This window comes from Monodelphis domestica, chromosome 1 (genome assembly GCF_027887165.1).
Source record: "Monodelphis domestica isolate mMonDom1 chromosome 1, mMonDom1.pri, whole genome shotgun sequence".
Classification (NCBI taxonomy): Eukaryota; Metazoa; Chordata; class Mammalia; order Didelphimorphia; family Didelphidae; genus Monodelphis; species Monodelphis domestica.
Genome location: NC_077227.1, coordinates 735,280,201 through 735,307,919, shown reverse-complemented (window position 1 = coordinate 735,307,919; position 27,719 = coordinate 735,280,201). Strand labels below are relative to the sequence as shown.

General features: G+C 38.3%; 1 protein-coding gene across 3 annotated transcripts in view; it reads right to left on the bottom strand.

Moving 5' to 3' along the window:
- The window catches only part of LOC103094634 (zinc-alpha-2-glycoprotein-like), a 61,422-nt gene that overhangs the window by 7,186 nt on the left and 26,517 nt on the right, over positions 1 to 27,719 (bottom strand). For all 3 annotated transcript variants that reach the window (XR_008915610.1, XR_008915609.1, XM_056813863.1), the window contains exons 3-5: positions 6,923 to 6,997; positions 6,111 to 6,368; positions 802 to 1,068 (exon numbers count right to left, since the gene is read on the bottom strand). Coding sequence is in view for 1 of the 3 variants with exons in the window: in XM_056813863.1 (XP_056669841.1) it covers positions 802 to 1,068; positions 6,111 to 6,368; positions 6,923 to 6,959 (562 nt within the window). In the remaining 2 variants the exon portion in view is untranslated. The remainder of the gene's footprint in view (positions 1 to 801; positions 1,069 to 6,110; positions 6,369 to 6,922; positions 6,998 to 27,719) is intronic.

The window sequence follows — 27,719 nt, the reverse complement described above, 5'->3', positions numbered from 1 at the left end:
CACCAACTAAACTCATTTGGTATGATGAAAGATTCCTCAGTTTTAATAGATTCCCTGAAAGTTAGCCCAGTAGACACCTAGGCCTTCCCATCTGTCCTCTTTGGGAACCCTAAGGTCACCTGTACCCATTTAATCACTCTGAATTAGTACCCCAAGGACCCCTGAACCTTGTAACACACCCTGAAGCTGACCCTTTTCTATATGCTGCCTCCTCCAGTTATAGCATGAGCTCCCTGAGAGAAGAGATCATCAATGCTCATCACCCAGCTATTCCACATCTACGGCTGGGGCTTTCTCAGTTTGAACGGAATTGCTTGGTCTTGGGATTTACTGTCACCATCTTATAGAAGCCAGGGTTACCTCTGTGCCCTAGTGAGACATCACAGGAAGACCTCCTTCACTTAAACAAAAGCATAGAACAACAAATCTGCCCATTTTATGGAAGTGACTTTTTCTAACAAAGTGGATGCAGAGGCAAGCTGGTAAATGTTTAACAACCAGCCCTGAAAAGAATACACAAAATTCCCTTTAAGATATTTTCTCCACCCCTTTTTAAAGTCTAGGCAATCATCCAAACAATAAATCAAACCATTTTTTGTGCCACTAGCTGACTTCTTTGGGATAAATGCTCAAGTGGGAAGTTTAACAATCAGCTCTTGCAAGCCAGTCTGGGATGGCTCCAGGACATTCTTGGTTGAATGTAACCCAGGCCTAGAGTCTAGGCCGCTGCTTTGTATACCAGCTTCTGCACAGGGGTGGTGCCTGACCCATGGTAGGAGATGGGAAGGAATGAGGACTCACCATTCTTTTTCACAGGCGAGTACTGCAGAATTTTCCTCATCATGTTGACACAATATTGCTTCATTGTTTGTTTCCTCAGATCTGTCCAGAAATGACTTTTCAGTAGGGATTTGAATTGCTTTGCTAAAGGCTTCAAGAAATCCCACTGGTCAGCTTGATCATCTACCTGGAAGAAAGCCTCCCCATCTATGGCAATCCGGACTTGGCTGGTCACTTCGATGTCCCCATCCAGCTCGCACACTGCCAGTATCTGGATTGTGTGGTTTTCTATAGAGGGATATTGGGAAGCAAAGGGGTGAAGGGGATGCCCGTCTTAGAGTCAGGAGGGCCTCAATGTGAATCATAGGCTCATGGAATTTGAGAGTTGGAAGGGATTCATGAAAGGAATTCCCACTATGACATAGCTGAAAATTGGTCATCTGGCTCCCACTCAAAGACCTCCAAGGAGACGGAACCCACCATCTTCCAATGTGGCTCATTCTATATTTGTAGAGTCCTGTCCTTGCGAAGAACAACTTTGATCCTTTCTCCACATGACTCTGCCTAAACTACTTGGGCACAGCTAGCACGTTCACCCTTACGCACGCGCGCACACACACACACACACACACACACACACACACACACACACACACACACAGGACTCCATCTGTTGATGATTCTGGGCAATTTCTTTGACCATCTCCTGTACCTGCACTCCCTCTTCATCTCTGCCTCCTGGCTTCCTTCAGGTTCTACCTAAAATCCCATCTTCTACAGGATCCCTTTCCCTTTCCCTCTTATTTTGAGTACCTCCCTGTATCGATTATTTCCTATTTTGCACGTATATAACTCACGTGTACATATGTTTGCTTGTTTTCTCTCCCGTTAGACTGTAAGCTCCTTTAGGGTGAGGTCTGTCATTTTCCTTTCTTGTAGCCCCAGAGGTAGGTGATAGCAGACACTAATAAATACTTATTGACCACTGAATTTCATCTGACAAAATCCAGCCCCAAGTTCTAGGTGCTTTTCACCCAATTCATTCCTCTCCATCTTCTTCCCAGAAAGAATTAGGTATACTTTGTTAAAAGCTTTGCTTAGGGACAGAGAGGTAGCATGGTGGGTAGAGTGCCAGGCCTGGAATTGAAAGGACCAGTCTGGCCTCAGATACTTCCTAGTTCTCTGACCTTGAGCAAGTCACTTAACCCTAATTGTCTGGTCCTTACTACTCTCCTAACTTAGAATTTATACTATATAGAAGATAACAGGTATTAAAAACTTTGCTTAAATCTGAGTAATATATATATATGTATATATGTGTGTATATATAACCACATTATTCTCCTTATTTACTAATTCAATTATACTTTTAAAAATGAAATTAAATTAGGCTTGTTCATTTTGATGGCTTACTGCCTCTTTGTAATCATGGTATCTTTATGTAAATGTTCTTCAAAGATATTGTTAATAAAGCATTCCAGAATCTTCCAATGAACCGAAGTCAACTAATCGGCCTATAGTTTGCAGAAGCTCTTCTCTTCTCAGAAAATCTGGACAATATACAGCTTTCTCTGATCTTGTGGATTTCCATAACTATCACTGGCAAAGGCTCACTAGATATATTTGATAGTTTTTCAGCCCTAGAGGACATAGTTTGTCGGGGATGGATGCCATCATTTCATTAAGGACAGCTGAGTGTTCTTTTATTATTTCCTTATTTGTCATGGATGTTGACTTCCTATTGGTCATTTTTTATATCATTTCTGGCATAAAGATAATTCTCCTTTGCAAAGAAAACAGAAATAGAGTAAGAATTGGGCAGTAGTAACACCTGTTTGTTATCATTTATCACTGGCCTATTTCCCCACAAAATTTTTATCCCTCCTTTCATCTTTTTTGTTTTCCCTTCCAATTTAACTTAAAAAAAACCTGAGGGCAGCTAGATGGCTCAGTGGATTGAGAGCCAAGCCTAGAGACAGGAGGTCCTAGGTTAAAATGTGGCCTCAGATACTTTCCAGCTGTGTGACCCTGGGCAAGTCACTTGACCTCCATTGCCTAGCCCTTACCACTCTTCTGCTTTGGAGCCAATACACCGTATTGACTCCAAGACGGAAGGTAATGGTTTAAAAAAACAAAACAAAATCTTGGACAATGCTGAGGGACTTATGAGAAAGAACACTATCCACATCTGGAGAAAAAACTCTGGAAGTAGAAATCCAGAAGAAAACATATGATTTATCATTTATTTATATGGGTATATGATTTGGGGTTTTAATTTTTAAAAAGTACTCTATTACAAAAATGAATAATATAGAAATAGGATTTAAGTGATAATATTTGTATCACACCCCCCCAAAAAAAACCCCTTACTTTCTCTCTTAGAATTGATACTTCAATGACTTGTCTAGGGTCACACAGCTAGAAAGTGTTTGAGGTCAGATTTGAACCCAGGCCATCCCAATTCCAGGCCTGGCTCCTGATCTACTGTGCTACCTAGTTTCCCCTTCTTGCTATATCTTTAAAAATCACCCCCATTTCTGTTGTCCTTCCCTTCTCTTAGCAGCTTCAGGTTACTCTGAACTTTATAATTCATGACACTATTTTGACAGTTCTCTGTCCCACTTTTATACTTATTCTTTGTAAATTGGCCTTGTTTCTATCTTCTGTACATTTCTTTTTAAAGATCTAATTTGGTTCATGAATTCTCTGTGCATCCATAATGTTCTCTTCAGATAAATGTCATTGTTCTCCTTACTGGCATTATTTTGTTTTGTGTATATCTTCAGATTTACAAAGAGGACTCTCAGGGAAGCCCTTTCTACTTCGAATAACTCTAGTTATTAAAAGGTTTCCCCCAAGTTTAAGACATTCCTTTGTGTCTTCAAAATTTCATCTCCATTTCTCCTGCATTGAATTGACCTGAAGCATTGTACTTCTTGGAATCTTACCTTTGCTTTCACTAAATTATTCTAAATCTACTTTTTACAATATGTAGGGTGTTTGTCACATCATGCCTTCACTTCCTCTCCTCTATCACAGACTCTAAGATGGAGTGGTCCCTTCCCTCTGGGGTTCTGATCAGTTCTACCACAGCAAACCACAGTCCCTGCTTTGAGATCTTGGGGAGAATTTCCACTGTTGGTTCTTTCACCTTTTTGAGGATGAGTTATACTAAGGTTAGAGAAAGTTCTTAGCTGCCTGGGCTTGCTCTTTCTTATCTCTTGATATCTGACAAGTGGAGGCTCAGAGGGAACTGAGTGTGTTATCTGCAATAGGGGACTGGGTTTTTACCCTAAGTTAGAAAGGCTGGAAACCTTAATTCTATCTTTCTTTCTCTTTACTAATAAATGTTTATAAATCTAGTGATTAGCCTAGATTAGATTAGTTTTTATTTTTATTTATTTTTATTTTATATATTTATTTATTTAGATTTATTTTTATATTTATATTTTATTTATAACACTACCAAATTCTCTTTATGACACAAATATGGTATTGATACATAAGCCAGGAAGAGAAAAAAAAACAAAGAAAGAAAACTATAGACAAATCTACCTAATGAATGTTGATTCAAAAAATTTTAAATAAAATACTAAAAAGGAGATTACAACAATATTTCACAAGGATCACATACTATGGCTGTATACTCTGGTTTTATATCAGGAATGGAAGGATGGTTCAATATTCAGAAAACTATCAGTATAATTGACAATATAAGCAAGAAAACCAACAGAAACCAAATGATTATATGAATAGATGCAGAAAAACTTTTGACATTCTTATTTTAAAAAACACCAGAGGGGGCAGCTGGGTAGCTCAGTGGATTGAGAGCCAGTCCTAGAGATGTGAGGTCCTAGGTTCAAATCTGGCCTCAGCCACTTCCCAGCTGTGTGACCCTGGGCAAGTCACTTGACCCCCATTGCCTAGCCCTTACCACTCTTCTGCCTTGGAGCCAATACACAATATTGACTCCAAGACGGAAGGTAAGGGTTTAAAAAAAAAAAAAACACCAGAGAGGGGCTGTGAGGTGGTTCAGTGGATAGAAAGCCAGGCCTGGAAACAGGAAATCCTGGGTTCAAATCTAACCTCTCTCACTTCTTGGCTGTGTGATCTTTGACAAATCACTTAACTCCAGTTGCCTACCGCTTACCTTGGAACTGATAACTTAGTATCAATTCTAAGATGGAAGATGAAAGGTTTTAAAAAATACTAAAGGTCATTTGAATAAATGGAACATTAAAATGATAAATAACATGTATCTAAAAGTAGCAGCAAACATTGTCTCTAATAGCAATAAACTAGAAGCCTTTCTGATAAGATCAGGAGTGAAACACTGCTACTATTCAATTGTGTACTAGAAATGCTAGCTATGATGTCTTTGTGTTGTTTAAAGCTATTTAATGCTGCCTCAATGCCTTGCATTTCTTGCTTCTTCTTGCTTTCTATTTTAAGAAGCATCATTTAAAAAAATAATATTCCATTTCTCCCTGAGAATCTGGAGAGTAAAGATGTGTTGCTCTAGTCCTTCTAAATTCTTTTCAAGGATAGAACATCTTATGTGTTATGCCTGTATCTACATTAGCTCCTGCTGGCAGTAACATAAATATTGCCCACAGTCTGAAGATCATAGCCAAATTTCCCTTGCTCTGAAGGTCTCTTCCATCTCTGAATCTATTACCCTATGATGCAGAATTGCTTGAAGCAATATGCACATAGTCAAATCTCATTCATCAGACATTAACTTAATACTTTCTTTGTGTTAGGTGCTAGAGATATACAGGTTGAAAAAGAGCCTTACTAACTAATCCTTATGACCATTTGCTGTGGCATGAGGCACAAGATATAATTCTTCAAACACACAGTGTGTTTGAACTGTTCTTTAATATGTAGAAATCTTTTCCCTTTGGGTCCTACTCCTCTGTCTCCCCTGAAGATAAGGATGGGAATGAGATATTAATTTATTTGGCAGAAAAACTCAAACATGAGCCTATGACTTAATCCATAGGGACATAAAATAAAAATCTAAGTATTCATAGATCTATCCATAATTTGGTATGCTTTCCTTTCCTCAGAGAAGAAAGTTGCAGTGATCTCAGCCTTTGTATACTCAGCTGAAAGGTATGGACTTGCAAGTCACTTAACTTCACTGGGCCTCAGTTTCCTCATCTGTAAAATGCCAGGATTGGACCAGTTGGCTTCTGAAATCTCAGTTCTAGAGCTGTTATGTTTTGATTCTTTGATTCATAGTGATGGGATCAGTAATCAAGGAAAAGAGAAACAAAGATAGAGATTGAAAGGGATTCTGATGGAATTCAGTTGGTCTGACTTACTGTGGCTTGAAGTATCATTCTGTAGTAAAAACTTGAGGGCCAAATGGAAATATACTTCACTTTCCCAAATCACCTTTTTCTTTTCCTTAATAAATTCTTCCCCTAATGCCAGAGAGATCCAGGCTTCTTTGACCCTCAATTGCTTATTCTTTTTGTCGTAGATGCACACATTCACGCCATCAATGACATGAAGTATTTTATAGTCCAAGAGAGAAGTTTTCCCCACTGCAGTGAATTGAACTTCATGCCTGTGGTAATCTGCAAAACAGGATGGGAGAAGAGAACATTGAGGTTGAGCTGTGTGGTCCTCCCACACAATTCCTTTCCCCTCTCTATATTAATAGGTTAATTAAGTTTAGGAAGCCAGTGTGGTTGTCCCTGGAGACAGTCTAGAGCTGTGAAGGATGCTAATATTTCTTCAGTACCTACCTTAGAACTGGGAACATGGCAAAGTTCAATATGTGATTCCTTCTGATAGATTAGTTTAAAGGCTGGTCCTTTATGGTGCAAACATTTCCCCAACACCAATCTTCTCTTTCTGTGAGTAGAATAGACTACACGAATTCCATGGCTGTTATTGTGGAAAGTAAGGTAATATAGCTCAACTATGGGAATGATAAAGGAGCAAGTGTGGCCAGTTTACAAAATATATACATCTAGGCTGGGGTCATATTAAGTCAATGTATTTAAAAGAGGCAATGCTGGTGCAGACAAGACTGTCCCACCAAACTTCTGCAGTTACAGAGCAATATAGTTTGAGGAGAGGAAGGAAAGGAGTCAGGGGGAACTCTTTGTTCAGTGAGCTCACATACCTTCTAGGTTTTGGAGTTCTCCAGGCTGTTTTTCCATATGGGTGTATTTCTGTACTCTATTGGTACTGAGTCCCTCTAAAAATGAATCAATAAGGATACGTATATATGTAAGTATCATTACCATTTCCTCCAAATAGCTCAAGAACCAAGTTTCTGTTTGGAACTCAAGGAAATAGCCTTTGAGGTGCCTGTTTTTTTCCCATGATCCCCCCCAAATGCATAAATATGACTCTATAAAGAGATCATTAAATTTAGAGGGATTTGGAGTCTGAAATCATCCATCTGACTCCTTCATCTCCTATATATGTTGTTCCAGAGCAAGTCACTCTTTCAAGACATCAGTTTCTCCATATGTAAAATGAATAGCTTGGTCTAGAGGAATAACTAAATCCTATGATCCAATGACTATATCATCATTGAGACTACTTCCAGATCTAAATCTTATTCTAAATAGGAGTTGAACAGGGAATGTGCCAACTTGAACTTTATGATTCCATCCAATCTCATATGCGTGAGCTTCCTGTACCTATCTAACTTCCCAGTTCCTTACTCCACTCAGTTCCCATGGCTTATTCCTCCAATCTAACTCAACTACATTCAAAGGTGGGTATAGCCTTGATCTTGCTATCATATATAAGTTTTCCCCTTCCATGTTCATGAATTCAGAAATTATTTTATCTGACCATAGTCTTCTCTCATTTCATCTTACAACCATTGTCTTCTTTATCCTCACTGTGAGCTCCATTCCTTCCACCTCTCAGTTCTTTTCCAGGCCATCACTAATAGCTGATTATACTCTTCTGGGATGCAGTATGTCCCTATACTAATTACACTTTCTTCCCTTATCTAACTTGTCCCTTTTGTAAAGCAGTCAACTTTACGCAATCTTTTAACTAGTATTTCCTGCTCCTTCATCTTATCACCTATCACAAGCTCAACCCTGGTTTGCTCTTACCATCTACCTTCTTGATTTCCAGTCACATGTTCATGAAATCACAACTGTACTCATTAGATCCACTATAAATTTGTGTTATCTGATCTTGCCTGGGCAAGATCTTGCTACTTATCCATGATTAATATGCCACCCCACCTCTATGCCAGTTGTTCCAAATGGCATCTCTCCTCACGCTTTCTATGTAGCCTCTCCCCCTTCTCTCCAGATGAGAACTTTGCCTTATACTTCTCTGAAAAAAATAAGGTCATTTACTGAGAACTCCCCTTTCTTCTCTCCTTATTTCACATCACTCAGTTGTATTTTCCTATTATCTCCTTTATTCCTGACAAGGATAGAGATACTCCTTCTAAGAGCCTGTCAGATTCAACCCTTTTCTATAGACCCTTGATCCCATTTCCTCCTCTCCAGCATTTTGTCTAAATCATCACCTCCACTATCTCTCTAATTTTCTGCTATCTACCAACACATCTGTCTCTCTGTCCTTAAAAAATTCTCCATTTGATCCATATATTCTTTTTTATTTTAAAATTTATTCTTTCTTTATTTTTCTAACACACTTTGAAATTTTTTGATATCCAAATTAATTCTTTCCCTCCCTCCCATGTTCCCCTATCTCACTGAGAAGGCAAACAAAATTATATTTGTGAAATAATACAAAATATTTCCATATAAGCCATATCACATTAAAATAAATCAAGAAAATTATATTTCAGTTTGCACTCAGAGTTCATCAGTTCTCCTCCAGAGGTGGATAGCATTTTTTCAGTATGAGAACTTGGGGAACATCTTGGATAATTGAATTGATCAGAACCACCAAGCCTTTCACAATTGATTGTGGATTACAACATTATCATTACTGGGCACAGTGATCTTCTGGTTCTTCTTGCATCCGTTCACATAGATCTTACCTATAGATTGCTTAAGGATTTTTTCTTCTGAAACCACCCCCTGTTATAGTATATTACATTTCTTATAGCACAATAGTACTCCATCACAATCATATGCCACAACTTTTTCAGCTTTCTCTAATTGTTGAGTATCCCCTCAGTTTCCAATTCTTTGCCAGCACATAAAAAAAAGCTAATAAAAATATTTTTGGTATAGCTAGGTCCCTTTTCTTTTTCCTTTTCTTTGATTTCTAAGGAGGTCCAGACTCAGAAGTGGTATTACTAAACCAAAGAGAATGAATGCACAGTATTATAGCCATTTGAGCATAATTCTATGTTGTTCTTTAGAATAACACAACTCCACTTATTAATCGTTATTCATTAGAATAACAATTTTCTTTCATCCACTCCAGCATTTGTTATTGTCAATGGATATGAGGAGATACTGCAGAGTTGTTTTGATTTGCATCTCTCTAATTAATAGTGATTTAGAGTATTTTTTCATATGACCAAAGAAAACTTTGATTTCTTCTTCTGAAAACTGCCTACTTATATCTTTTGATCATATATCAATGAGCAAATCACTCTTGTTTTCATATATTTTACTGTTTCCTGTATTATTGAGAAATGAGGCCTTTACCAGAGAAAGTTGCCATTAAATTTTTCATATTATTTCATTGTCTATGATACTTTTTAACAAAATGTAGTTTCATTGGTCTCTGAATTAGGTCTGTTTTTGCTTTTGTTGTCTAGGATCATGATCGTTACCCTTCCCATTTTTTCTTTAGCTCTTGCATAAGAAATTCAACGCATTCATTCTTGCTTACTATCATTCTATACTTCTTTTCCCCTTCAAGTTTAATTTCATAAAAAGCCATTCATACTGATGTCTCCATTTCCTCTCACTATCTTCTAGACCTCTGCAATCTATCTTCTGACCACACTATTCCAATGAAATTACTCTCTCCAAGTTATCAATAACCTCCTAGTTCTTAAAAATAACAGCTTTTTCTCAGTTCTCATCTTTCTTCTCTCTGCATCATTTGACATTTTTTGTTATCTTTCCTTACTAGATAATATCTCCTTTTTAGGCTTTCTTAAAAAAAATCCATACCTTCTGCCTTAGAATCAATACCATGTATTGGTTCCAAGGCAGAAAAGTGGTAAGGGTTAGGCAATGGGGGTAAAGTGACTTGCCCAGGGTCACACAGTTAGGAAGTTTCTGAGGCCAGATTTGCCCTTTTTAGACTTTCTTGAAGCTTTTCTCTTCTGGCACTCTTTGTATCACTTCTTTTCAATCTCCTATGTCACCCTTGATCACCAGATAGGGGGTTTAGATTTCAGAGCTATATTCTTATCACTCTAGGGTATTTTAGAAATGAAAATCTTATGACACAAATCCAGACAAATCCTTTTCAAGTAATAGTGGAGAACTAACTAAATGCCACAGGAAATGTTTTTTAATTAGATGAAACAGAGGTGTATGCACACACATACATACACACATACACACACACATAAACATATAAATACCACATCCTAGAACTGAGGCCAGTGGGTACCTTAGAATGAGAAAAAAAGGGTAATCCAATCTTGTTTTGATAAATAAAATAGAAAGAAGCCATAGACACTGTATGCCCATACTTCAGTAAGGTATTTAACAAGACTTCCATGGAATCTTTGTAGATAAAATGAAGGAACGGCTATTAGACATTGAGATGAATTCAAATATGGTTGAAGACTGAACTCAAAGAGATCTGATTAATCACTCAGTGTCAACTGTCCAAAGTCTCCTTGAACCCTCTTCTCATCAATATTTTTATCAATGATTTATACAATTATATTGAGTATTTCTATTAAATTTGAAGATGGTAGAAACCTAAGTATGACCAATAGTGTATCAGATGATAGTATTGGGATCCAACATGATTTCAAAATAGGTTACAAGTTTGAATTTAAATAGATATTTTAAAATGCATACTCTTTGGGAATTGTGGGTGCTGCCAATTAGACCAACTGATACCAAGACATTTTGATGCAATTGTGACCTGAGACAATAGAGATCTAGAAACCAGGTTCTTTGAGCCATAATCCCAATGCTGAGTCTATAGGTGAGTATGGCTTTCTCTAAGTCTTTTATTTACCTTCTATTACCTAAGGGCCTCCAAAATCAGCTAGCCAAGGGATAGCCTCCAGATTCATTTCCCTCTCCATAACTACCATTTGTTATCTCTGTATTTGAAGATCTTGAAATTCATTCCCATGGCAATTTTTTAGACTGTCATGATGCCTAACCTGTCAAATGCTTGGCGGGAGATTGTTTTCTACTAGGTCACTATCTTAAATATAAGTAATACTGTTTCTTTCTATAATAATTACAAACAAATCTATATCTCTTCCATCATCTCAAAAAATTCACTTAATCATACCATCCCTCCGAGATATTGCTATATCTTTTCTTCCCTTCTCATCCAACTCTTTGAGAAAACCATCTACACTTGCTTACTGCACTTCCTCTCTTCCCACTTGATTCTAAACTCTGTCATGTAAGGATGATATTAGAAAATAAGTATTGTTTTATTAGTTTAGGGATAAAAAGTAAAGAACTGGAGTTTGAAGCAGAGCTGAGACAGCATGTGGATTTCAGATGTGACAGTTATAACAGTTTTTCTGTGTCAATTACTCTCTCTGGCATATGGCAGAGACACACACTCAAAGACTCTCAAGGCTGGAGAAGGTAACATCTTTGCCTCTCTGTCTGAGGGAAAGATCTAAAGGAGATCAGTGTTTTCCTTTACCAACTTGGGAAACACTATTGACTGTGTATTGTAATTTTTATAGATTGTTTAACTCTGAGAAGATCAAAGAAAAACCTGATCTTTGGTTGGTCTTAATAGACTCAGAGTCATAACTTGATTCTTGTTGAGACTCAACCAGCTAGCCTTTGATATTTTATAATTTGAAGGTGAAGTTAAGATTTATAAGGATAATAGTGATAGTTTTTATTTAGATAGCAAAAATCGGGGTTAGTCAGATCAGGGAGGATTAGCGTAGCCTGTGAAACACAGGAGAAGTGGTTCCTTGTGGAACCTGGGAGTTTATTTGGGTGGATTTAGAATCCCTTAGAATTAGAAATGCTTTATTTATACTTATATATTTCAGTAAATATTTTATGTTTATAATAAGAGTCTCTTTAGCATCCTTGTGCTTGGCCCTGAATGGAAGTTCACATTTGAGCTTCACTTCATCACTGAGGATACTTTTGATAAAGTATCCAGACAGTTTTGAACCTATATTGGAACAGTTTTTCTATTTTGCTTAGCTTGCCATTATCATTATATATTTTTTTTATTTTTACAATAGTCTAGCTCCTAACCTTATCCTTCCACTGAAGTTGCTCTCTCTACAGTCACCAAAGATCTCTTCATTGACAAGCCTAATGACCTTTTTTCAGTTAGTTTCCTTCTTAACCTTCTGTGAAATTATTACCATTTCCTTCCAAATCTCATCTCTCTAGACATTTATTACCTGCTTTTCCTCTTACTTGTCTGACCACTCCTCTTTTGTTTTTGCTGCATCTTCATCCAAGTCATGTTTTCTCCATGGACCCTGTTTTGGTCCTTCTCTTCTGTTCTCTTTTCTTCCTTCCTCCCTCCATCTCATTCGATGATCTCATCAGCTCCCATGGTGTCAATTATAATTTTTCTGCTGATAATCCCTTGATCTATAGATTAATTTTTAATTTTACATCATCCCTTACCACACTCTACCTCCAAGGGTTGCTGTGAAAGCCAAATAAGAGAATAATTTTAAAGATCTTAGCTTTGGCATATAACATTATAGAAATATTATATTCTATATGTAGATTAATTATAATATATGTTATATATATTATATATATTAACTATATATATAACTAAACTCTGTCATGTAAGGATGATATTAGAAAATAAGTATTGTTTTATTAGTTTAGGGATAAAAAGTAAAGAGCTGGAGTTTGAAGCAGAGCTGAGACAGCATGTGGATTTCAGATAATATTATATATTATATAAAATATAAATTTTATTAGGATTATGTTGTCAGCTAAGTTTTTACGGTATAATTTTGTTTTATAATTATTCTTTGTCACAAGAGAAGGTTCAAACTGGATCAGGGAGAATTACTGTTATAAAGACAAAATGTCATCAACAAAATTTTATAAATCTGAACTGATTAAATGGACTTCAATGGTGACATTAGTCCTAATGTCTTATGGTAGACAAATATAGTTAATGTCATCTCAGTCTACAAGAACAGCAACATGGTATCTAGAGTGAGGGAGATGATCTCTAATTAGTTCTCTTGAACAAAGAGGAAAGAGGTATAAAGTGAGTGATCTCTCTATACCTAGATCAAAGTAAATAAGAGGCCAGTCTACCACAATAGAGTAGACATGATGCTGAAATAGGAAGTACATACTACTAAGATCCAGGATGAATCAAGGACTGAAGCGAATAGAGAGGATGTGAAGGCCCATGTGGACCCTGACTCTACATCTTTGCTCCTCAAAGGGGCATTCATAGAACTGGCCCCAGGATTTCTATTGCTTTTTCTCAGAATTACATCAAAGCCTCTATTTAGCCGCTGAGAGTTTGGTCCTGGGCTGTATTCTGTATCCAGACAAGAAGAGTTCACCCACAATAATAATGATATTCCCCGGGGGGGGGGGACCACAGAAATCATGGCATACCCCAAATAGTTCCTTTTTCCTAAGAAACTCTCCCTCACTCCCACTTCTCCTTTTTATAAGGCTAGTGCCCTGATGTCCATCTCCACATCAAAGACCAAGGGCAATGTAGTGAATTCTTCCATGATGCTAAAAAATTACTCATGCTTTTCGGTCATAAGAGATTGATTTTGCCTTTTAAGACCTTTTAAACACCACTAGGTTGGGCAACCTTCTGCATGTGATGCCTGAAATTCCCTCTGAGTGTCTACTGTTAGTGGGATCTCCAAAAAAAATGCTGCCACGTAATACCCTGGTTTCTCCAAGGCTCAGCAGAACCATTTCCTTTCTGATCTGTCTTGATCAATTACTGGGTACACCTCAGGGTAAAAGAGGAATGAATGGTTTACTCAACAAAAAGTTAAGAAAATGAAAAAATGATGATGAAGATATTTATGTGTATGTGTTTGTGAGGAGGTGTCTACATAGATATAGCTATAAGCTCCCAAATTAGTTACCAGTGAAATTTTTGCCTGTTACATTTCTTTCTCCTTGTTTTTTCTCCTCTGTTCACTTTTTAAAGTCTCTCTCAAAGAATACTCTGTTCCTTCCTCTCTGTTCCTTCAAGGACATTGACATTCTTCTAAAAAATTTCACTGATTAACTCCACTTGGTTAAGATTAGTCAGTCAATCAGCAAACATTTATTAATCATCCATATGTAACAGACCCTGTGCTAAATGCAGGTGATACAAAGAAAGGCAAAAGCAGCCCGTGTTTTCAAGGAGCTCATATTTGAATGGGAGAGATAACATGGAAATAACTAGGTATACATAAGTTAAGGTGTAGCCAAGTGGTTTAGTGGAAGGAGTGCTGGAGTCAGGAAGACTCATCTTTATGAGTTCAAATCTTTCCTTAGACATTTACTAGGTATGTGACCCTGGGAAAGTCCCTTCATCCTGTTTGCCTCAGTTTCTATATCTGTAAAACGAACTAGAGAAGGAAATAGTAAACCAGTCCAGTATCTCTGCCAAGAAAATATCAAATGGAGTCACAAGGTGACATACACAACTGAACAACAACATATAAATTAAATGAAAGATAATCAGTGTGGAGGAAGCACTAGCAGCTAAGGGGTCTGGAAAAAGCCTCTTACAGAAAGCAGTTGAACTAAGTCTTCAGGGATTCAAGGAAAACCAAGAGGTGGCAGTGAGAGGGCAGAGCAGAGCATTCCAGGAATGTAGGACAATCAGAGAAAGAAAATTGACTGTCATATATGAACAAATGAATGCAGACAAGTACAGTTATAAAACTGTGTCAGTGAGTCTACCTCATACCTCATTTATTGTCATACCTCAATTGGTAAATGTTTACAATATATAAACAGTTTCTGGATAAAGAAATAAAGCTATAAACTATATTTTAAAGTGTCCTAATTCATCATTAATTAGAGAAATGCAAATTAAAACCTCTCTGAGATATCCGCTCAAACCCATCATATTGGTTGAAATGATAAAAAGCAAAATAAGAAATGTTGGAGGGGATGCGGGAAAATGAAGATACTCATACAATGTTGGTGGAGCTGTGAACTGATCTAACCATTTTTAGAGAACTGAAATTACGCCAAAAGAGTTATAAAACTCAGTGTACCTTTTGACCCAGCAATATTACAATTAGATTTCTTTCCTAAGGTGATCAAGGTAAAAGGAAAAGAATTGATGTGTTCTAAAATATTTATAGCAGCTCTCTTTGTGGTGACAAAGAATTGGAAAATAAGGGATGCTCATCATTTGGGGAATGGCTAAACAAGTTGCGACATATGATTATGATGGAATACTGCATTGCTATAAGAAGTGACAATCAGGTTAATTTTTTAAAAATCATGGAATTTCTGAAGTGAACCAAGCAGAACAGAACCAAGAGAACATTATATATAGTAACAGAAATATTGTTTAAAGAATGACTTGTGCATGGCCACCTCAAGAGAAAGAACACATAAATAGAAATAAGCTCGATGTACTTTTAAATATACACATATCTTCTCATCAAATTGTTCTCCAATGGGGAATAAAATTAAAAATAAGTAAGTTAATATTGTGTGTTGTATTATTTCTATTACTGATTTAATTTTATTATATAAATTTTAAAATAAATAATATTTTTAAAAATTCTCTAATGGGGAGGAGAGAGATGGAGGGAGTTACTTAGGCATTTTAAAATACCAAATAAATGAACAAATTTAAATTTTTAAAAATGCAAGATGTTCTTTTTGTTAGCACCCTTCTGACCCCCTCTCCTTAGACTCACCAGTCTTGTATTCCCTCAAAGCAAACACACTTAGCATGAGCAGCCAGGATGTAAATGACCCTTTCTTCATTCTCTGGCTCTCCATTCCTATTCTGTAGGCAGATTCTTGGTTTTCTCAATGGATCTCCACTTGATCTCACCTCAGTTAAGAGTAATATTATTTACAGGTCCCAAAAGTGAAGTGAGTTCCTTATATATGTAATAGCTCTCTATCTCTCAACCATATCCAGACTGGGATTGGCTCTGCCAATGCCCTGTCTTCCTATCATTGGCATCCAGGACCATTGTCACTGGGCAGAACTTTCCCTCTCCTGGTGGGTATGAGTGAACCTGTGGGTAAAGACAGGAAACCCTAGAGTATAATCACTTATCAGGTGAAGACAGGAAGCCCTAGAGTGTAATCACTTATCAGATGTAAGGGGAGCTGACATCATTGACAGGGGGAAGTGGAGATGGGCACAATGGCATTCACACTTGGAAATGTCAAGAGAATTTAATCAATGTAAGAAAGCACCAAGCCTGATGGAGAAGACAAGAGCACTCCCTCAGGGAGTCCACAATAGGATCAGAGAAATAGAGTTCCAGTCCTCAGAGAGGTCCAAGTTGAATGAAAGGACAAAAGAACTGAAAGGCATCTATTGAGTAAGAGGACCCTCTTTGAGGAAAGCACTGTGCTAAGTCCTGGGGATACAAATAGAAATACAAGACCCACTTTTACAGCATTTACTCTGTGCTAGGTACTGTGGTAAGCACTGAGGATTTTTAACAGGGGGAGAAACTTAGGCCATTTCATTTATGCCCAACTTGTCAAGAGCCCATTTGGGCTTTACTTGGCAATATGGAATGGTTGACTATTTCCTTTTTGAGTCCATTTTACAGATGAGATGAGAAAACTGCTGAGAACAGGGCTAAGTGATTTGCCCAGGGTTAGTCAGCTGGAAAGTGTCTGAGACCAGATTTGGACTCATGAAGATTAATTAGTCTCCCTGATTCCAAGCCCAGTCCTCTATCCGCTGGGCCACCCAGCTGCTGCCCTCAAACAGCTTGTATCGAAATGGGGAAGACAATACATAAAGTATTTACAGAATAAGTGAAGGGTGGTCTCAGAGGAGAAGGCACTAGCAGACTAGGGACTCAGAAAGACCCCTTACAGAAGGCAGGACTTGAATTGAACCTTGCAGGACATCAAAGAAGCCAAGAGGTTGTGTTGAGGGGGAAGAACATTTTGGACGTGGGGGGAAGTCGGTACAAAGAAAGAGATGGGATATGGCATGTTGTCATTTGAGGAACTGAAAGGAGACTGGTCTAGCTGGCCCATCAAGTGGGAGGGAAATAAACTGTGAGAAGACTGGAAAGGCATGAATAGGTCAGGTGAAAACCAGCTTTAAGAGTCAGTTAGAATGGCTTACACTTGATCCTTGAGGCAATAGGGAGCCACTAGAGCTTGGGGAGGAGGATGGGGAATACAGGATATAATATGGTCAAATTTAGATCATAGAAAAAGCTCTTTGGCAGCTGTGTGAAGGATGAATTGGAATGAGGAAAGACATGAAGATGGGAAAGACATGGCTATTTCAATAGTCTAGGAAGGTGCAGATACTAGGGTATTGTCCAGGTGAGTGAAGAAGCCAAATATTAGAAAGGGCACCTTCTATTGCCAAGCCTTATCATTTCTAAACCAGCAGTAGAGGGCTCTTGAGAAGCAGTAGCAAATGTACAGGTGAGGCAGTGACCAGGATGGTGTGGCAGCATTGGGGCTCACAAATTTCATGCCCAAGGGCTTTCAAGTCCTTAGCATTCTGTCTTGAGATATGAGAGAGGGCACTGAATAGCCAACATTCTGAATCTGAAAGACCTTGGGGTGCATTTAACTCCAGCACGTGGAGTCAACACAGAAACCCTGTCAAGCCCAAGTAGGACTTACCACCACACTGAAAAGTGTACCAGAGGGTGAAGCCTGACCTTGATGGAAATCCCCAAAGTGGACATTAAAGCTTGACAGGTAAACAAATCAAACTCTGGCTAGCATAAAAAATTACTGCAAATCTAGAGATTTCCCCAAAAGGAGAGAATAACCCTATAATCACTGTGAGCAGAGATCCAAAGGAGAAAAAAATGGATTTTCTATAAGGGCTACATAAATACCTAGAATAAATAAAAACCTGATAGAAAAGTAAAAGTAACAAGAATCCACCTTTCACCTCTTGAGTCAACAAGAGGAAAAGAAAGTAATATCAAGGCCATAATTCGCAGCTCCCACATAAAAGAAAAGAAATACTGAAAGCATCCAGAAAGAAGTGGTTCAAGTGCCACATCAGGATCACACAAGATGTTGGCAGCTTCTACCATAAATAACAGGAGATCTTGGAATATAATATTCCAAAACACTAAAAAAGGATATGCTTACAGTGAAGAATAACATCCCCTGAAAACATGAATAATAATTTATTTGTATATAATATATATAGTAATTATATGATATAATATATAATACTATATATAATAATAATAATTTAGGATAGGTTGGGGATCCCTTGGAGTTGGAGCTCTTAATCTAGGGTTTAATTTTAGGGAGTCTTGGATGAGAAAAGTAACATTTTTTTAAACCCTTACCTTCTGTCTTGGAGTCAATACTGTGTATTGGTTCCAAGGCAGAAGAGTAGTAAGGGCTAGGTAATGGGAGTTAAGTGACTTGCCCAGGGTCACACAACTGGGAACTGTCTGAGGCCAGAGTCTTTGGGTTTTTTTTTAAACCTCTACTTTCTGTCTTAGAACCAATACTAAGTATTGGTTCCATGTCAGAAGAGTGATAAAGGCTAGGCAATGGGGATTAAGTGACTTGCCCAGGGTCACACAACTGGGAACTGTCTGAGGCCAGAGTCTTTGGGTTTTTTTTAAACCTCTACTTTCTGTCTTAGAACCAATACTAAGTGTTGGTTCCATGTCAGAAGAGTGATAAAGGCTAGGCAATGGGGGTTAAGTGACTTGCCCAGGGTCACACAGCTGGGAAATGTCTGAGGCCAGTTTTGAACCCAGGACTTCCCATCTCTAGGCTTGGCTCTCAATCCACTGAGCTGCCCACAAAAGTAACATTTTTATTTTTACTAACATAACAAAATTATAACATTTTTTCCCATTATGAATGCAAACAAGGATTCTATCGAGAAGGTCTTCACCAAACTGACAATAGGATTTGTGGCACACAAAAGATTAAAAACTCCTGAATTTGAAGACTTTAAAGCATTTCTGATGTGAAGACTATACCTTAGTAGGTATGCAAACATCAATGAAGAGAAAAAGAGAAAGATAAATTCATTTGGGCAATTAGAGGGACTGAATGATGATTAGCACTAGCATTTAACAGGGGGAAAACAAATAAGCATTGCTTCAGAATTTTAGTATCTTCAAAAGCTATTGGAGGAGTTAAGGAAACAAGATCTTGAGGATGATTGATTCTGTTCTGAGGATTTCAAGGGGTAACAGGAAGGAAGAATTAAGAGAGATACTTGTGAAGAAAGGAGGAAGAAGGTAATAAACTTATGGTAAATAGTTGTGAAAGAACTCTAATTCGATGACCAAACATGACTTCAGAGGCCTGGTGATAAAGCAGGGTATCAGTCTCCTGACAGGCAATGGACAGAAGGTACCAAAAGAGAAATACTTCTTTAGATCTGACCATTGTGTGGGTTCTTTTTTGCTTAACTATGCTTACTTCATTTTTTTTCTTTGTAGCTCTTAATTTTCTCTCTTAGAAGAGACTGTTCTAAGGCAGAAAAACATTAAGGACTAGGTAATGGGGAGTTGTGACTTGCCCAGGGTCACGCAGCTAGGAAGTGTCTGAGACCACATTTGAATCCAGGATCTCCCATTTCTAGGTCTGGAGCTCTACCCATTGAGCAATTCAGTTGCCCTGCTATTCTTATTGCTTAATAAGGTTTCTTTTTCCTTTCTCTTGCATTTTAATATGTTGGGAAGGTTGGAGGTAGCAAGATTTTTGCTTTCTCCACACATCCTCAAAGTCATTGAAATACTTTTATTAATATCCATAAGTCTAGGGGCAGCTGGGTGGCTCAGTGGATTGAGAGTCAGGCCCAGAGAGGAAAGGTCCTGGGTTCCAATCTGGCCTCAGACATTTCCTAGCTGTGTGACCCTGGGCAAGTCACTTAACCTCTATTGCCTAGCCCTTACCATTCTTCTGCCTTAGAACCAATTCTAAGACAGAAGGTAAGGGTTTAAAAAATGCAGAAGTCAGTCAATAAATATTTACTAAATGCTCATTATATGACAAGAAATGTGCTAAAGTTGAAGAATATAGTTAGGAGCAGACAGACCCAGTTTCTGCCTTCAAGGAACTTACATTCTAAAAAGGACAGACAGTATGGAAAAGGAAGCTTAAACAGTAGAATGGATGGGGAGAACAGAAAGAAATTTAAAGGGATAAACAGAAAGAAGGGCAGCTGTGAAAATGTCTCTGGTAGGCTGGTTTGCCTGCTCCTTCTGCACAATGGGTGGACACCTGCGGTGAGGGTAGAGGGAATGGTGAGGAGTCTATTCTCCTTTGCTGTCCTTAATCCTGTGTAACTGGTTAGAAACAGAGCTGATGCTCTGAGAGGCAGGGAAGAGGAAATGCTCTTTTCAGGACTCTTGGGCTACATGACAATGGGGAAGACTCAGTCCCTGTACTTGGGAAGGTTCTTATTTTAAAATTTTTAAATCAGACACTTACAGATGTCTGTCTCCAAACAACAACTTATACTGACAAGTTGCTGTGGCTTAACTTTGTTGCCTTCTAAGCACTGATGCTTCAGAGTCATAAGAGAAGAAAATAGTGTGTTGGTTGTGCTCATTGGGAGCCATCTGCCTACATCCAATTCAGTCCAGTTAAAAAATATTAATCCCAATACTATACAAACTATTTGACATAATAAGCAAAGAGGGAGTTCTACCAAACTCCTTTTACGACACAAACATGGTACTGATTCCAAAACCAGGCAGGCCAAAAACAGAGAAAGAAAACTATAGACCAGTCTCCCTAATAAATATAGATGCAAAAATCTTAAATAGGATACTAGCAAAAAGACTCCAGCAAGTGATCAGAAGGATCATTCACCATGATCAAGTAGGATTCATACCAGGGATGCAGGGCTGGTTCAACATTAGGAAAACCATCCACATAATAGACCACATCAACAAGCAAACTAGCAAGAACCACATGATTATCTCAATAGATGCAGAAAAAGCCTTTGATAAAATACAACACCCATTCCTATTAAAAACACTAGAAAGCATAGGAATAGAAGGGTCGTTCCTAAAAATAATAAACAGTATATATCTAAAACCAACAGCTAATATCATCTGCAATGGGGATAAACTAGATGCATTCCCAATAAGATCAGGAGTGAAACAAGGATGCCCATTATCACCTCTACTATTTGACATTGTACTAGAAACACTAGCAGTAGCAATTAGAGAAGATAAAGAAATTGAAGGCATCAAAATAGGCAAGGAGGAGACCAAGTTATCACTCTTTGCGGATGACATGATGGTCTACTTAAAGAATCCTAGAGATTCAACCAAAAAGCTAATTGAAATAATCAACAACTTTAGCAAAGTTGCAGGATACAAAATAAACCCACATAAGTCATCAGCATTTCTATATAATTCCAACACAACTCAGCAGCAAGAACTAGAAAGAGAAATCCCTTTCAAAATCACCTTAGACAAAATAAAATACCTAGGAATCTATCTCCTGAGACAAACACAGGAACTATATGAACACAACTACAAAACACTCTCCACACAACTAAAACTAGACTTGAGCAATTGGAAAAACATTAACTGCTCATGGATAGGACGAGCCAATATAATAAAAATGACCATCCTACCAAACTTGTTTATCTATTTAGTGCCATACCCTGGAACTCCCAAAAAATGTCTTTGCTGATTTAGAAAAAAACCATAACAAAGTTCATTTAGAACAACAAAAGATCAAGGATATCCAGGGAAATAATGAAAAAAAACACATATGATGGGGACCTTGCAGTCCCTGACCTTAAACTATATTACAAAGCAGCAGTCATCAAAACAATTTGGTACTGGCTAAGAGACAGAAAGGAGGATCAGTGGAATAGACTGGGGGAAAGCGACCTCAGCAAGACAGTATACGATAAACCCAAAGATCCCAGCTTTTGGGTCAAAAATCCACTATTCGATAAAAACTGCTGGGAAAATTGGAAGACAGTGTGGGAGAGACTAGGAATTGATCAACACCTCACACCCTACACCAAGATAAATTCAAAATGGGTGAATGACTTAAACATAAAGAAGGAAACCATAAGCAAATTGGGTAAACACAAAATAGTAAACATGTCAGACCTTTGGGAGGGGAAAGACTTTAAAACCAAGCAAGATATAGAAAGAATCACAAAATGTAAAATAAATAATTTTGACTACATCAAATTAAAAAGCTTTTGTACAAACAAAACCAATGTAACTAAAATCAGAAGGAAAACAACAAATTGGGAAAAAATCTTCATAGAAACCTCTGACAATGGTTTAATTACTCATATTTATAAAGAGCTAAATCAATTGTACAAAAAATCAAGCCATTCTCCAATTGATAAATGGGCAAGGGACATGGATAGGCAGTTTTCAGATAAAGAAATCAAAACTATTAATAAGCACATGAAAAAGTGTTCTAAATCTCTTATAATCAGAGAGATGCAAATCAAAACAACTCTGAGGTATCACCTCACACCTAAGCAGATTGGCTAACATGATAGCAAAGGAAAGCCGTGAATGCTGGAGGGGATGTGGCAAAGTAGGGACATTAATTCATTGCTGGTGGAGCTGTGAACTGATCCAACCATTCTGGAGGGCAATTTGGAACTATGCCCAAAGGGCACTAAAAGACTATCTGCCCTTTGACCCAGCCATAGCACTGCTGGGTTTGTACCCCAAAGAGATAATAAGGAAAAAGACTTGTACAAGAATATTCATAGCTGCGCTCTTTGTGGTGGCCAAAAATTGGAAAACGAGGGGATGCCCATCAATTGGGGAATGGCTGAACAAATTGTGGTATATGTTGGTGATGGAATACTATTGTGCAAAAAGGAATAATAAAGTGGAGGAATTCCATGGAGACTGGAACAACCTCCAGGAAGTGATGCAGAGTGAAAGGAGCAGAACCAGGAGAACATTGTACACAGAGACTAATACACTGTGATATAATCGAACATAATGGACTTCTCCATTAGTGGCAGTGTAATGTCCCTGAACAATCTGCATGGATCTAGGAGAAAAACACTATCCATAAGCAGAGGACAAACTGTGGGAGTAGAAACACTGAGGAAAAGCAACTGCCTGACTACAGCAGTTGAGAGGACATGACAGAGGAGAGACTCTTAACGAACATTCTAATGCAAATACTAACAACATGGCAAAGGGTTCGAATCAAGAACACATGTGATACCCAGTGGAATCACGTGTCGGCTATGGGGGGTGGGGGGGAGGAAAAGAAAATTATCTTTGTCTTTAATGAATAATGCTTGGAAATGATCAAATAAAATATTATTCAAAAAATAAAAGAAAAAAATATTAAGCCCTTACTATGTCCAGGGAAAAGAGTAGACACATTTGTTGTTTGTCCGCCATTTTCACAGAAGGCTAATAACATCTTGAAGATATGTCTTGATTTGCACATGAGTTGGATTTAAGTGAGGCAGTTGTGCAAAGTCATCAGCCTCACTCTCCCTTCCAGAGTCATCAAAGTCCAAAGGCAGAGCAAAAGTCAAGATCTATGGTGTTGGCCCAAGATGTAGTGGATGACTTTAGTGTCTTCGATGTCTGACTAAGTTCTCTTAGCTGACTAAGCACTCTACAGGGCCTAAAGCTAAAGCAGCCATCTTCAAGGCCATTGGAACAAATTGTATCCATTCTACTAGGGTAAGTCTTCATTTGCTCACCAATGAGTTTGAGGGCCTCTTGGTTACCTTCAAACTGGTTTAGCCCATCTGCAAAGATGATTTCAGCAAGATATGGCCACTGCCCATGCTACAGTTTCTTGGAATCACTGGTTAAGAGTTGAGTGAGAGGTAGATACCAAAGGTGGATGAGCAGCCTTGAAAAGGGTTCAACAAGCCTTCACACCAGAGGTGCTAGTCCTCATTGAACACCTCACATACATTATGTGTCTATATAATATATAACTAGAGTAAACTTTCTTGTTAGTGGATATTCTCTCTATGATGTTTGACCTCTCAATTTGTTGGATTTCTTTCCAGGCTTGGAGCATTGACCCTTAAAGGAATATTTGTATGTTGCTATTTTGCCATCTGAGAATCTAAATTCCTTTCTTTAAATTGTGTGATGTCTCATCATGGTTCATCCCATGGGTTGGCTTTGGGCCGTATGTCATTGGTCTTAGAGAAGATCATCTCAATTTTGTCCCTGTCCTTAAGCTGTCACTTCTAATCCAATGTCTTTCTTTTGTAACTGGTAATTTTTTCCTGGAGCTCCTCTCTTCTGTGTCTAATTGCATCATAGTTATCTATACTCTTATACCCTTAAGATAGATCCCAGGAATCTGCATGCATGGGAGATTAGAACAAGTGGTTAATTGCAGGAATTGAGTGAATCAAACTGACTCCATCTAGTGACAATTCTAGGGCTAACTGAATTCCCTTTATATTTAATTACGGGTCAAATCCAACTTCAGTCCTAAAAGAGAAATTTATTCACATGTGGGAATTGGAAGAAAACTATAATGCATTGTGTGAACCCAGCCTTGCAGGGCTGGGAAACTGGACCACCTGGACCTGCTATTTAGGGCCCCTTAACCAAGGTCCTAGGATATGTTGACCAGAAATGCAGTCAGATCCCAAGTCTGAGGCTGGGTTTTCTCATAATTGCACATCTCAAGCAGCCTATCTGGCCCCAAACTGATCAGTTACTGTTTCCAAGCTCCTTTGATTATTCACTGATACTTGTGGAGAGTGGGACAGCTCTTTTTCTGAAATCAGGGATTAAACCTGTTCACGCTCCCTCCTTCCAACTTGGAAAGCCCCTAATCTTTCCTCCAATTAGAAATCAGATTACCTAATGCTGCATCCTGGTTAATTATTTTCTTTTAATTAACTGATCTTGTTGATTGTATTCTGGGTCCACTGCCAAACCTGAGGGAGGCTACTGGTCCTGATTTGTTGGGCAGTTGGCATGCCATGCTTAACAAATTGAACCTTTGTTTCCTTAGTCATCTCATCTCTCACCCACCATCCAAGGCAAGCAGAACCATGTTCAAATGCTATTTCAGATACTTAACAGTCAAGTATTTAGTATTAGTCAGCATATATATGGTACTTTAGAAAAATATTTTACATATGTTATCCCAACTGATCCTCACCACCTGGAAGAAGGAACTACCATCATCCCCATTTTACAGATGAGGAAACTAGGTTAAATAAATTGCCTAGTCACACAGCTAGTGTTTGGGGCAGAATTTGAACTCAGAGCTTCCTGACTCCAAGTCTTCCTTTTTTATTAACTATACCACCTAGCGGTCCTTAAACCTCTTTGGGTCTCAGTTTCCTCATCTATAAAATAATGGGACTGGATTCAAACATCTCTAAGGTTCTTTCTACCTCTAAAATTATGACTAAGACATTATAGCACTCTCATTACCTAGAACAATGCTTTGAGTTCAGTTGAATACAACATTGTTTAATATGAACCGTTTGTTTAATATGAAACAACTTGCAATTAGGATCATTAGTTGAGGCAGAAGGTACTTTAGATGCCATCTGGCCAAATCCTTTCATTCCAAAGATGAAGAACTGAGACCCAGAGAAGAGAAGGGACTTGTTTAGGATCACAGGCTGAAAGAACCAGAGTCAGAATTGAAACCCAGGCTCTCCAACTCCACAACCAGCTTTCTTCCCACTTTACCTCTCTGTGTCTGAAGGAAGATCTAAGTTTGAATCCCACCTCCAAACCTTACCACCTGTGTGCCTCTAGGAAAATCTTGTAGACTCTCTGAGACTCAGTTTCTTCATTTATTAAAATTGGGATAATAATGCCAGCTTGCCTACTTTGGGATAATAGTACCTATTTCACAGGGTTATTGTGATGCTCAAATAAGATAAAGTATTTAAAGTGCTTTGCAAACTTCACAACCATGGAAATATCATCTTTTCTTAGATACATTACAAACATAGGTTGAGCTGAGTGGCACTGGCCTTCTTTCTCCTTGCTGTTAAGGTAAGGAAGGCAGCCAGTGTCAGAGGCATCGGGGAACAGTGGATAGGCCACTGACCTTGGAGAGGGGGACATCTGGGTTTCAATCTCTCCTCTGATATTTACCAACCCTGTGATCCAAGGAAGTGACAACCTCAGACTCAGTTCCCTCATCCATAAAAACCATAGCATCCATTTCCCAGACTGGTTGTGAGTGCGAAATGACATAATAGAGATAAAACACTTTGCAACTCTTAAAATGCTACATAAATTACAACTATTACTATTGTTGTTGTTGATAGGTTCAATTAATACAAGTGCCCAATGACAAATTTTCCTGTCACTTGTGCCATTAATGTAAACATATTGATTCCAAAATACCTGAGGTGTGGGGAGTACAATCAAAACAACTAGTAAGTGCTCAGGGATAAAGTTAATGTCTTTCATGGATTTCCATAATTAACTCTTCCTCCTTTGGGGTTCCTCTTTGCACCAAATCCCACACAGTCATCTACTGGGCATAGAGTTTTGCTCATTTCCCCAGTGGTGGCCAGAAATTGACTCACGCCCAGCAGCCTACTCTTTGAGGAAATCCCCAACTCCTAGATAGTCTCTCTAGTGGAGGAAGTGGACAGGGTCCAAAGGACCCCAAAAACTAAGAGTTGAGATTGGAGGAGAAGCCTAGAGAGTAGAGGCATGAAGGCTTTCCCTCTGAATTCCCTTCCTCTCACACACTTTCTCTGCCACTCTTCCAGTCTCCATCACGCATGAACAAAAGATTCTCATCCAAAGGGAGCATAGAATTGTGGTTTGAGGCAGTGGAATTTTATTTGTATAGAGATGTCTCGGAACAATTGGCAGCACTTATATGAAACTTCTAAGTCACCGTATGAACAATCCTCCAAAGACTACAACCATGTGGAACTAGAATTTACTCCCCAGGACTCTCTTACCCAGCATCCCATTTACACTGGGTGCTCACACTGAATGCAAACCCTTGCCTGTGTACCTAGGGAGGATATATTTTGGTGTAATCCTGCTCCCCCCCCCCTCTTCTTCATGGAACATGGCTGTGGAGGCTGGGGGGGGGAGAACTTGGCAGGAAAGTTTACTCATGTGGTCATACTAAAGCTTTGTACTTGTATTTTTTATTTCTTCTATTTCAAGTGATTACTAATAAATCCTATAAAATATGATACTTGGAGTTATTGGACTTTAATTTAAATTTTACAACCATGATATTGTTTGTTACTTATTGACTGCCTGATACATTCTCAGTGCAGAGCCAAAAGGAACATTTGGAAAGAAAGTCTGCCCTTGAATATAATGCCATCAACAAGCATTAGTAGATCATGAATATGTGCCAGACATTGTACTACGTGCCAGAGATACCTATAAAAAATTGTTTCTGGTAATGAATGCTGGAGGGGATGTGGCAAAGTAGGGACATTAATTCATTGCTGGTAGAGTTGTGAACTGATCCAACCATTCTGGAGGGCAATTTGGAACTATGCCCAAAGGGCGACAAAAGAATATCTACCCTTTGATCCAGCCATAGCACTGCTGGGTCTGTACCCCAAAGAGATAATGGACACAAAGACTTGTACAAAAATATTCATAGCTGCGCTCTTTGTGGTGGCCAAAAACTGGAAAACAAGGGGATGCCCATCAATTGGGGAATGGCTGAACAAACTGTGGTATATGTTGGTGATGG